At 41.3% G+C, this 13582-nt stretch overlaps 1 protein-coding gene across 1 annotated transcript in view; it reads right to left on the bottom strand.

Annotated features, from left to right (window-relative positions):
• Nucleotides 1-759: 759 nt before the first annotated feature.
• LOC135222190 (uncharacterized) overlaps nt 760-13582 on the bottom strand; it is a 232198-nt gene continuing 219375 nt past the window's right edge. The window contains exon 4 of the mRNA XM_064260343.1: nt 760-973. Within this exon, the coding sequence (XP_064116413.1) occupies nt 785-973 (189 nt within the window). The 3' untranslated portion in view covers nt 760-784. The remainder of the gene's footprint in view (nt 974-13582) is intronic.

The raw sequence follows: 13582 nt of genomic DNA, 5'->3' as shown, positions 1-13582 counted from the left end.
ACTCATTAGCTTTAACCGTTTTGCTTACAGCGCAATTTGTATACAATTAATAAGAAAAAAAATTTTTTTGCGCTGTATATATTCCAATGTTTATATATTGATAATGATTTTTTTTCATTTCTGATGGCTGCATACTAAACTTCAGGCAATGACAAAAAAAGGAGCCAAAAATGAACTCTTAATCTTAAAAACTAAGCGTGCTGTGATTTTCTAAAAAAAACCTTTTTTTCCGCTTTGGCGCTAACTCCTGAACGCCGCCAGTATACGAGAGGACACTTTGGGTTAATAGCGGCTGGGCGTTGAAGGGTTAAGTCAAAGCAGGTGAATATGCTGGACCCCTACTGTGAGGGTGTAGCAAACTGGGGGGCCTAACTCATAAGTTGAGCAGAAAATGGAGTACTTCAGATAACGGTTACAGTGAGGGGATATGACATGAAGGGAAAATAAAGATATAACAAATAAAAGATTAAATATCACAGAACAAAGCCACAGCAGAACTCTGGCCAAACATTTGCTCTAAATTTTCTGTTTGCATGTTTTGCTTTGCATGCATGTCTGTGAACATTTTGCACAGTTTGTAAAGCTACTTTACAATTACTGAAGTTTCTTAAGAATTTAGTGTAAAAAACTTGACAAACCACAAATGGGCAATTTCACAAATTAGTTAGCCACTGTTTATGCAATAAGAACAATTTTCCTAGATGCATCATATGTCTAAAACTGTAATAACAATATAATTATTAAAACTTCATTGATCAGTACCTGGATGACTTTTTCTTAACAGTTATATCAGATTTAAATTCCTGCAGTTTTGCAGCTCCAACGCCAGAAACGAGAGCCAAATCTTCAACTCGCCTAAAACCTCCAATGGCTGTGCGATATTCAACAAGTGTTTTTTTGCAACTGTACGTGTAATACCAGATAAAGTCATTAACTCCTCTTCTGGTGCTGTGTTAATATTCAACAGATTTACCTGAAAAATACAAAAATAGAAGGTTCTGTTAGTATAGTGCTGTCTAATAGTACTACACTATGAAGTCCATTTTTTTGGATAGGTATTTGAAATTCTAAAATATACCTAAAATATTCAAACAACTCTACTTCATAAACACATAGTATGTATTGCCCTTAGAGAGACAAACTCTGGTAATAAAAAAAATCAAACCACACCAGGCAGAAACACAAAATATAGAAAATTAATTATAGATAAATATATATACCATCCACTTTATTTAGACTCAGATAACATTTTTTCAGACACTGCACAATTTTTGTGGGGATAGTTTTTTTCTACAACTACATATTATGGTTTGTTGTTTCAAGTCATCATTTTGGTAATCACAGTATTACAGGAAAAAAATATACAACATATTTCATATTTTTACATGGCAACAAGGAAAATTGATTGATTGATTTGTTAGTTCTTACTGCGTCGCAACACAAGGTTATTGATGTTGTATCATTAAACAGAATTACAAAAGATGAAAATGTACTAAGTCTGTTAATAAACCAATTGAAAAGCTATAAATATATTTGTATAAACAATCTATAACAGAACTATATATAGAACTCAAAAACATGAAACACCCATCCCACCTACACTCCTATTTCCAATAATTGTAAACAAAAGTACAAGCAAAACACACTTCCAAATTCTACACAATTCTGTGAAGTAAATTGATATTAAAAGTACTATAGTTTTATACTATATGGAATAAATATATATTAATCTGGGTAAACTTTGTTTATGGATATATTTAACTAAGTAAAAGACTTAAAAGCAAAATATACACTAACACATACTAACATGTATACACAAACTCAAACACCATGAGCAAATTAACCTACATTTTTTCAAGAAGGCCTGCTTCTTGAAGGAAACTAAAAGGCTATCCTCACTAAAATCTCTTCCTAAAATTGCATTCAGTTTTAAAGTTCGTTCTTCCAACTGTATTAAAATGACAGTTCTTTACTGGCATAAGCTGGGACATTCTACTATCAAATGTTTTTACTGTGAGGGGGAAAATAAGACAATCCTCACAAAATGGTTGAGGGTCATTGTTCATAAAAAAAAACCATGAGTAATCTGTGTGCGGCCAATCCATAACCTACATAGAGCAGGTTGTCGTTGTTTTTTATTAAGCTGACCTTGTTTTGTCAGCATGGGCTCTTGCTCACTGAGCAGCCCATAAAGGGCAGTCTCTTTTCCAACGGTCTTCAAACATCTAAAGCCAGGGGTTGTTTACATAAATGAGTTCTCTCATTTTATTATTGCCCTTTTGTTGTCCAATAAAAAATTTCTAAAAATGATTCTACTGTCATTTTAATTTTATGAATGTAGTCTGAGCAAGGAACTGTTATATTTCTTGGATTTTTTATGTACCTGACTTAGCCAGTTCATCTGCTCAGTCATTTCCAATAATCCCAACATATGAAGGAACCCAGCAGAAGTTGACTACTACCTTCTGTTTATGCTTTAACAACCACTCTGTTATTTCCAGTACCACAGGGTGTACTGGATTAAAAGATGTCCAAGCTTCCAAGGAACTCTTGGAAATCACTAGAAATGGTAAAATTATCTTGTAAATAAAAAATTTCTTTAGTGCTGTTAAATACTAAAAAGTTCAGCAGTATGATAGAACAGAACTTGGTAGTGCACACAAATACTTCTGTCATGGTATACCTCTTCAAAACTCAATGCCTGCACTGGATTTGGAGCCATCAGTAAAGGTGTTTGCCTTGAGTTACCATGCTTTTCAGCAAGGAAGAGGAATTTGTCTTTAAGAATATCATCTAAACAATCTGCCTAGCAACCAGATAACCATTTACAATATTCCAAAGAGGCCAACTTCCATGGAGGGTATCTTGAAAATTTTACTCGAATTACTTTTCCTTTTATTACATTTAGCTTCTCTATGGCAAATTTTACCCTGTACCTAAATGGTGTTTTGTATATGAAGCATATCTTTCATGAATACAAAATTGCTTTCGGAAACTGTATTGTAGGCTAAGGACTCAGGATTCTTCTGTATGCATATCTTGGGATCCCTGGTCTCTGTCACCCCTCATGACCCCCTGCTGAAATTCATCAATATGCCATTGTGTAAGGTTCAATGATGGTGAGTACCAAGGATAAACAGGGCTTATTCCTAAAGGTTATTCATTGTGAACTCTTTATGCCAATGTGCTGCCAGCTGCCAATTAACTTTTCCTGTTTATCATTCCTACAGGTTATCATTGCAAAACTCTTTATGCTGTGTGCTTACCAATAAAGTTTTCCAGCTTGTCATCTGTAGTTTAATAATATTTGTCATCAATTTGTTTGGTTTGCTGTTTATCATTTTGTACTCGTACTTCAGATGATATAGCTCTCAGACAAATAACTCGGGCATAGTTTTAAATTCCTATTGTAAATAACTTGTAAGAGGAACTTTTGCATTCATGTTTGTATTATGACCCACATATTTAATTTAGGTTTAACGTTAAATTCAGGTTTGAGTTTGGGTTCGATGTATGGTTCTTTATTTCCTTTCTCGAATACGTAACTAATGCAAATGTCAACTGCTCAATTAGAAAGTAATTTTATTTTGGTCATTATTCGAGTGGTTACATTCTTCTATAAAAATCATAATAAAAAAAACTGTCTACACTAATCAAAATTTCCTTTACAGACAGCGAGCGAAGCTGATCAAAAAGGAAATGCCCTAATATCTTGCGAACTGCCTTGTTTATTTGTGGTTATGTTATTTTAAAGGCTTATTTAGTGTGATAGTATCACATGAAATATATTTTTTCCTTTCAACCTATTGAATAAATCTCAGAATCATAGGTTGTTCAGCTTATTTGTTTTTTTTTTTATCCAAAGGCTTTCTGGCACTGCATCATCTTTCTCATGTAACCAGTGAAATAAGCTTACATGAGCCAGAGTTATACAATACACTTACGACACAGAACAATAATGCATTTAGAAAAAAAGTTTATTTTTTCAAACAGTCTGAAAAATATATTTATGGTGTTAAACAGAAAAAAATAGTATATGATAAATAAGTTCAGAAACAAGTTGATTTCAAATTGTAACAAAAATGAAAAATATATAGTTCAGAACAACCTTCATTTTAAATTGTACAAAAAGTAAGGGAGGAAAACATATCCATATTCCCCAGTCAAACTCAATTTCCTGATGAGACATATGGCAGAAAATGCTTGTTCAGCTTCCACTGATGTGTAGAGCAAACTGTTTCCAGAGCATTCATCAGTCTTACAATATATCAGTAGACATCTTTTTTGCAGATTGCCTCAAGTGTTTTCTACTTCCTTGTTAAGCTATTAATGGTAAAACTTTGTAAAGCAATGTTGCCCGAGACCAACATTTTCCTTTCCAACAGTCTAATACAATTTCAGAGAGCACCAGTACTGCACCTTTTTCTCCAATGTAAAACAAAACTGATGAAAAACACTTAATCTTGAGATCATTTCTCGTCACCAATGTTGTCTTGTTCATAGAATGTCACTTATTACACCACTTATAGAACCCGTCTTTACTTTTTTGAGTACTACTGATGAGAATTTTTAACATGTACCGTTTTTCACTTATGACAAACCTATCCACAAACTGCAGTTAATATATTACACAACAGATTACCTGAGACAATACACATCAAGCATCCACTCATGGAACAGTGACATGCACAGTCTGCCAACTCTGCCGTCACTATGAGTATGAACAAAAAGGCTCTTAGCATTTAAGATGACTTGAACTGGATATTAAACTTGATTCAGTGAACTGTATACTACAATTACTTATCAAAAGTATACCTGAAATCTGGAATATATGGTTAAAATCAAGGTATATACAATTCCAAAGACAAATCCTAGCAAATGCTCCAAACAATAAAAAATACAGGCAGTCCCCACTTTATCCGCAGGGGTTCCATCCCGGCGGGGTGCCAATAAGCAAAAACTGCATTAACCGAAACTCAGCGATTTACAGCGCTTATGGGTGCCTATGCTGGGTATGTTATGGCCGCCATAACTATCCTGCAAAGGTAACTGAAACTTGGTCCGTTATGGCACCATTAATCGCCAATTTAGCCCCATAAAACCAGATTGCCATAAACTGAGTCCGCCTATTATCCGGGCCTGCCTGTAAGCTCTTCTTCGTTTTGTATACAAGAATACAAGCAGCCTGGTGATAGGGAGCAACCCAGCAGCCCCTCTGCAGGCTTCCTTGAAGAAGACAAGTGTGGTCTACCATTACATGTGGCCCATCCGAGGATACCTTGGCAAATACATCGGAATGACCACCATGCAATTTACCTAAGACAGACTCAACCAACGAGAATTCAGCTATATACTCTGAGTACTATAAATATCACACACAAGCACACTTGCTTTAGTTCTGCTACTGACTCATCAAGATGAAGAGTAGGTCGAAACGTCACGATAATACCACCAACACCAGCTTGTGTGCCAGAGACGACCACCTCAGCCTGGATTTGACCTACACCAGCGAAATAACACAGGCAGTCTCAGGTTATCGGTCCGCCTCAGTTTTAGTGTCAAAAACGGCCGAAATGCACCAATTTCAGGTTATTGGCACCAATAATAGAGTACCGATGCTAATACATACCCTACAGAGGCGCCATTAGCCGGTTATAGCACACCAATGTTCGGTTATCAGCAATTTTTGCTTATCATCAAGCTGTCAGAACAGAATCCCCACCATAACTGGGACTGCCTGTATCAGCACCGATAATGGCCCCTCTTTGACCTGGACCTGGGATCCCTGTTTCCAGTATATATGTACTGTTAATACCCTATACCAGATAAATAACACCAAAATCCAGTTTTTTAATTAAAAATCCCTCTGGCATTTTTAGAATTTCCCAATATGAATATTGGCCAGTTACTAAGAAGCATCAGTGAGCCAGAGAAGCAGATAATAAGAAAAATAGAGAAAATTAATATACAGACCGTGTCCCCTGGTTATCGCGGGGGTGTTCCGTTCTTGGGAGAGTATGCCCAATAAGTGAAAACTGCCATTAACTGAAACTCAGCAATTTATGGCCATCAATAAAACGGGAACTCGCCATGTTATGGCGCCATAAATCGCTGATTTTGTGACACTAGAAAGCAACATAAAAATGGTATTGTTATGATACAATAAAGTTTTATGCATACTTACCTGGCAGGTATATATATAGCTTATCCTCTTGACGCACTGGCAGAATTTCAAAAAACTCGCGGCAACGTAGTACACTGGTAGTTCAGGTGATGGCCACCCCGCTCCCGTGGCGCTGGTACTTGGAACTATTCCCGTTTTCCTCAGATTTTCTCTGAACCCTGTCTCCTGAGGGGAGGTGGGAGGGTGGGAATTTAATTATATACCTTACCTGCCAGGTAAGGTATGCATAAAACTTTATTGTGTATCATAACAATACCATTTTTATGCATGACACTTACCTGGCAGGTATATATATAGCTGATTGACACATTTGGAGGTGGGGTCATAGACAGCAACATCGTCATAATCAAAAATTAACTAAATTTTTAGAACTATGTATTATGTTCCTTACCTGCTAAGGTAGCTGACTCGTAGGTCCTGCCCTCTTAGCCTGCTAAAACCTTAGTAGCTCTCAACTAGGACGTGACCTGTTTGTTGAGAAAGCTAACAATAAGGGCCTGACAACTGGACGTGACCAATTTGTTGACAGAGAACCCTAGCCCTCATTTACCACGGGCATTCATGCTAGGAAAGTTAGTCACCTGACCACACACACATATAATAAACGCTAACCAACAGACTGAGCTGGTCTTAACCTTCTCAGACAACCATAAAAACAACTATAACCTAATAATATAAAAACCTAGCATGTTATTAGGTTATGTGGAAACTCCTTTGCCCAGTACTGTACCTGAGGATACATACGGGCCTAACGTTTGACAATTATCAAAAGTTGTCTTCACGTCTCTAAGGTAATGAGAGGCAAACACAGAGTTTGTCCTCCAATACGTTGAATCTATAATGTCCTTGAGGGCTAAATTTTTCCTGAATGCTAAGGACGTAGCTACGCGCTCTCACCTCATTGAGCTTTAACTTTAATTATACCGAAGCATTCCTCCTGACAAAAGCAAATGAGCATCTTTAATGACTTCTCTTACAAAGAAAGCCATTGCGTTTTTAGACATAGGTCTAGTAGGATCTTTAACGGAGCACCACAGAGAACATGAAGTTTCCCTAATGCTTCTTGTTCTTTCTACGTAAAACCGTAAGGCTCTTACTGGGCAAAGAACCCTTTCTTGTTCTTGACCTACCAGATCAGCCAGTCCTTCAATCTCAAATGATCTTGGCCATGGATGCGAAGGAGTCATTTTCTTTGATTAAATGATCTCATTCTTTGCTTAAGAACTCCTGTGAAAATTTGAACAAACTGATTTGTCGTGCTTCCATCCTATTTGCTTGTCAATAGCTTGCAGCTCGCTAATCCTTTTAGCTGTAGCTAGGCTACTAAGAAGATAGTTTTCTTCGTTAGCTCTCGCAAAGGCGCACTGCCCATGGTTCGAACTTATCCGTCTCCAAGAATTTGAGAACGAACATCCAAATTCCAAGAAGGGGTTCTGCACCGTCGATCCTTCTTTGTATCAAACGATCTGAGGAGATCTCTAAGATCTGCGTCATTGGACAGGTTTAAACCTCTGTGTCTAAACACTGCAGACAACATACACTTATAGCCTCTAATCGTCTTGATTAGCCAAACCTAGTTCTTTCTTCAGGTATAGCAGAAATCTGCAATCTGTGTCACAGAGGTACTGGATGAAGAAATCTTCCGATTCTTACACCATACGGAAGTTCTCCCACTTCGACTGGTACACTTTGATAGTCGATGGCCTTCGTGCTCTTGCAACTGCCTTCGCTGCTTCTCTAGAAAACCCCCTCGCTCTGACAAGTCTTTCGATAGTCTGAACGCAGTCAGACCCAGAGCGAGGGTGTTCTTGTGAACCTGTCGAAGTGGGTTGTTTGAGAAGATCTACCTCGTGGGTAGACTTCTCGGAGAATCTACTGTCCATTCCAGTACCTCTGTGAAACACGTTTGGGCCGGAGGCCAGTATGGGGCTATCAGGGTCAGCCTTGTTCCTCGACTTTCCCTGAATTTTTTCATTACCTTTCCTAAATCTTGAACGGGGGAAAAAGCGTACGCATCTAGACCCGTCCAATCTAGTAGGAAGGCATCGACTGCGACTGCAAGAGGGTCGGGATTGGAGAACAATAGTTCGGTAACCTCTTCGTCGCTGCGGTAGCGAAAAGATCCACTACTGGAGTGCCCCCCAGAGCTTCCACAGTCTCTGGCATACTTGAAGATGCAACATCCACTCCGTGGAAAGCAACTTGTCCGTCCCTGCTCAACAGATCCGCCCTGACGTTCTTCTCTCCCTGAATGAACCTGGTGAGCAGGGTGACGTTTTCTCTCTGCGACCAAGAAGAATCTCCTTCGCCAGGTTGCAAAGGGACAACGAGTGGGTTCCTCCTTGTTTCCGTATATATGCCAGAGCTGTGGTATTGTCCGCGTTGATCTGCACCACTTTGCCGCTGATCCACGGTCTGAACGCTTTCATAGCCAAGAAAGATCGCCATCAGTTCCTTCCTGTTTATGTGCCATGCCTTTTTCTTCTTCGCTCCAAAGGCCTGACTCCTCCCGAGGGCCCAGCGTCGCTCCCCAGCCTGCGTCTGACGCGTCGGAAAATAATATCCGGTCTGGGTTCCTCTGCTGGAGTGACGTACCCTCTGACAACCCTCTCCGGAACTAGCCACCACTTTAGTTCCTCCTTTATCTTCGAAGGAATTGGAAACCGGAAGGAATCTGGTTGCGACTTCTTGGCCAGACTTCGTTCAGAAAGAACTGTAAGGCCTCATGTGAAGTCTCCCTAGTGAAATGAACCGCTCTAACGAAGAGAGTGTCCCCAGCAGGCTCATCCACTCTCTCTCTGAGCATTGGTCTTTCATTAGGAATTCTTGCACTTTCCGTATACACATGGTCTGTCTTTCGGGTGACGGAAAAGCCCGAAAAGTCACTGAGGATATCAGAATCCCCAAATAAACTAGTTCCTGAGAGGGGATCATCGTGACTTTTCCAGGTTCACCATCAGACCCAGTTGCTGAGTTAATTCCAATGTTACGTCCGTGTCCTCCAGACATTGCTGTTTTGATTGTGCTCTTATGAGCCAATCGTCGAGGTAGAGAGAGACTCTGACTCCTGCCAAATGAAGCACTTCGCCACATTCGACATCATTCTTGTAAAATTTGAGGCGCCGTGCACAGCCCGAAACACAGGGCTTGAATGATAAATCCTTCCTGGATCACGAATCTCAAATATTTCCTGGACCTTGGATGAATTGGAAATATGGAAGTACGCATCCTGAAGGTCCAGTGTTACATCCAGTCCCCTGGTCGTGACCGCTGCCAGTACTGAATCGTTCGTCTCCATCGTAAACTTGGTCTCTACGAACAAGTTTAGCTGGCTTACGTCCAGTACCGGCCTCCAACTTCCTGATGATTTCGGTACTAGAAACAGACGGTTGTAAAACCCAAACCCTGGGGATTCGTGGATCCAGAACCGGTTCTATTGCCCCCTTTTCTATCATGGTGACGACCTGATGCCAAAGAGCCTCTCTCTTCTCTAAATCGATGTAATGAGGCCCCTAGGGCTCTCGGAGCTGTAGCGAGAGGTGGTTTCTTGAGAAAGGGAATCTTGTACCCTTCCTTCGCTACCTTTACGGACCAAGGATCCGCTCCTTTGCTTTGCCAGACTTCCAGAAGTCTAAAAGTCTGGCCCCCACACAGTCTGGAGGACTTCTGACTCATTGTTTGGTTGAAGTTTTGGCCCCTCTTTTGGTTGGAACTCTTTTCCCTCTAAATGCTGGTCGAGCGAAAGTCCTAACCCGAAAGGGCTGCTGTGCTGTCTTCGATCCTTCGTAGTCTTATTCATGACCTTAGAAGGTAAATACTTCCTTACCGATGACGTAAGAAGATCTTGAGTCGCCTTCTGAGTGAGGGAGAGAGATATGTCCTTAATGATCTCTTGCGGGAAGAGCTGTCCTGACACGGAGGAGAGAACATCAACTCCGACTTTTGCGCGTTCGACACTCCTTTAGCAGCGAACGAGCATAAGAGATGTCTTTTCTTCAAGACGCCTGCTGTAAAAATTGAAGCCAATTCATTAGCTCCATCTCTCAAGGCTTTATCCATACAGGACATAATACTTCTCGACAACTCGATACTGACGACTCTTCCATCTCCGAAGTTCGAGCCAGGGCCCCCAACGACCAGTCAAGAAAATTAAACACCTCAAAGGTCCTAAAGATACCTTTGAGTAAATGGTCGGAACTCCGACGAGTCCACCACACTTTGGCTGAATGCAAAGCATGTCTACGGGAGCTATCCACTATGTTGGAAAAGTCTCCCTGGGAGGAGGCAGGCACTCCCAGGCCAAGACTTTTCCCCCGTAGCATACCAAACACCAGACTTCGAAGCCAACTTGGTCCGGAGGAAATACAAAAGAAGTCTTCCCCGACTCTTTCTTCTCCTTCAACCACTCATTTAACGCGTTGAAGGGCTTTCTTGGCCGAAATGGACAAAGTCATTTTCAAAAACGACGCGATTTCTTGGCTGTCTTCGTCTTCGAAAATTGCGACAAAGGCGATGGCGGGCCTGAAGGTTGAAAATCTCCTCCACAAACAAAGAAAGAAGGCACTCTGTTAGCCTCCTGTAGTCCGAAGAAGGAGCTTCCGTCTTGTCCTCTTCCGCACTCTCCGCAAATTCTTCCTCCTGCGAAGAAAATATCTTGAAAACCAAGATCCTGCTGACTCTCCCATTCAGTCCTTATGCAGCTCCTGTTTTAGAAAGCGAATGCGGCACTGACTCCCTATCAAAACTCCTCTTCCTTGTCGAGACAATGTTTTGACTTGCTGCCGCCTGCGTCCTGCGTCCTCCTGAACGTATGCGTCCACCATGCGTCCATCACTTCTCCTCTTGCGTCCTGCGTCCTGTACTTCGTCCTTCTTAAGGGACGCACTGCGTCCTGGATCGCGTTTGTACGTCCTGCGTCCTCTTGGAGGACTTAACCCCGGGAGAGACGAGTCCTTACGTCTAACCGAAGGTTGTTCGGCGGGCTTCTCCCATGATTGAACAATCACTGCCAATCTCTGCTGCATGTCCCGCAGCACCTCCTTCGTTTCCGCCTCCTTACGAGACTCCTGATGATGAGGAGATCGAGGACGCACCGGGCTAACACGAAGAGGCGAGCGAACTTCCAACTGACGTGAAATCCTCTTCCTTTTGATAGGGATCATCTCTTCATCCTCCGATGAAAAAAAAAATCTCAGGGCTACTCCACCCTTCTTGGTCGAAAGCCCTTTCCTCCTGTGAAGAGGACGGAAAAAGTGACCTCTTGAGAGGACGCGATACTCCGCGAAAACTGCCTACTCCTTCCCGAGGCTGAAACTATCCGAAGAATAAACGGCACTTCCCAGTATCGCCTTTTCTATGCGTACTGCAGCAGCCTTTGGGACTTATCAACAGGACTGCCTGAAGGGACGCTGATCGCAAGTCCAACCCCTCTCGCCTCCCTTCGACTGTCGACATGCCTTCTCCCTTGGGTCTGGGAGCTTGACAGAGGTCTCGGTCTAGGGCACGAGAGAGACGATCAGGCGCCCCCTCCACCAACACTGTCACCAAAAACTTCCACTTTGTCTGTTAATCGTTTAATTTGGTCTCCCATGGACGCAAGGGCAGCGAACACTTTCACTATTTGTGGATCAGTAGTATCCTCAGATACAGCAACTGGAGCAGGAGAAACCTGGGTGGGGGGAAGGTGCTACATCTACATGTGAATGAGCTGGAGAAGACACATGCAAAGATTCATCCAAAGGTGTTTATTCGAAGATCCCACGTCTTTCACTCCTAGATACAGATCTTCTAACCCGTATATTTTCTATCTCTCCACATACTTCATAAGAGACCTTCCACTCTTTCTCATTCAGACACTGACATTCATTGCACCTATTGTCCCCCACGTACAATACAAAACTCCCGACACTTCTACAAATAGTTATGTGGATCTAACCGATGATTTCGGCAGTCTCACCTTACACCCTTCTTTCACACAAACTCTAACATACTTCCTGAATCAGACATACTAAACAAGGTCCAAACAAAATGCGATTGCCACTCTAACTTCGTGAATACGATACCAATATCCAAAAGTCAGATAACGAGCAGGAAATTCTAACAGAGAACCAACAACGATGTTGCCGGTTCGGCTGCAGAGAAAATCTGAGGAAAACTGGAATAGTTCCAAGTACCAGCGCCACGGGAAGAGCGGGGTGGCCAATCACCTGAACTACCAGTGTACTAGCGGTTGCCGCGAGTTTTGAAATTCTGCCAGTGCGTCAAGAGGATAAGCTATATATATACCTGCCGGTAAGTGTCATGCATAAACCGGATTGCCATTAACCAAGTCCTCAGATAACTGGGACTGCCTGTATAATATCAATTCGCTTAATTCTACCATTTCATTCAACAGAATTTTATCTAAAAGGGTCTTCTACCAATAATAATAATACGTAATAGTAATAAACTGCAATGACATAATTCGTATGTGATACATATATTATAAACAAAATGTCTCTTTCATCTTTAATTTGTTAAAGAGGAAGCTCAAAGTCTCTCTCTCTCTCTCTCTCTCTCTCTCTCTCTGCTCTCTCTCTCTCTCTCTCTCTCTCTCTCTTCTCTCTCTGAGGACAATTGTATGCCCCTTTAAGCTCACTTCGTGTAATGAATAACTACCTCTGCAACCACTACCCTGAGAGTAAAGGATAAACTGCTCTGAGGTTTCAGAGCTTTTGTGCCTTGTTGGAGTCACAGCCAGCTAAAAACTCCAGACAAGCTTCTGTGCAATTGATTGTGGAACTTCCTACCTGTGGGGTCTGCTGGTGTGGCCATTCCTTGGGGATTTTCATGGTTGGAGGAGAAACATTCGGGTAAATATGATTCTGGCTGTTCATGGCTGTTGGATGTTTTAGCAATTTAAGGGATGCTGCTGTTCATCCTAGCAAAAATCATTGCTTAGGCAAATTGTTTTACTCAGTTGGGAGCTGTGACATTGTTGGGATCGCCTAATTTGACAGGAAGACCATATGTTAAGTGTGGCAGTGATAAAAGGTATCCTGGCGATGAACTATGGAAAACTGTCCATGGATAAGCAAATGCAGCGACTGTGGGAGTACTCAACCACCACCTTTTTTCCTTTTCAACTGGTAAAATTAAAAAAGAATATTGAATTAAAGCTCATACAGAAATATTGAAATCAAGGCAAAAACAGAGATGGCCCAAGATAAGTTGAAATTAAGGACACATATGCAAAAAGCAAAGTAAACAAGTGGTGCGAAGACTACAAAGAAACATCAAATCAAAGCTAGGTAGTCTCAGTGTCTGTCTCTCCTGTCAACAAGAACAGGAGATAGCTAAATTGATGAGGGAAGTAGAAGAAATATCAAAGGAACTAAAAGAGCTGATAAAGGACAAACT

The sequence above is a fragment of the Macrobrachium nipponense genome, chromosome 3, assembly GCF_015104395.2.
Source record: "Macrobrachium nipponense isolate FS-2020 chromosome 3, ASM1510439v2, whole genome shotgun sequence".
Lineage (NCBI taxonomy): Eukaryota > Metazoa > Arthropoda > Malacostraca > Decapoda > Palaemonidae > Macrobrachium > Macrobrachium nipponense.
This window is presented reverse-complemented; position numbering and strand designations above follow the sequence as displayed.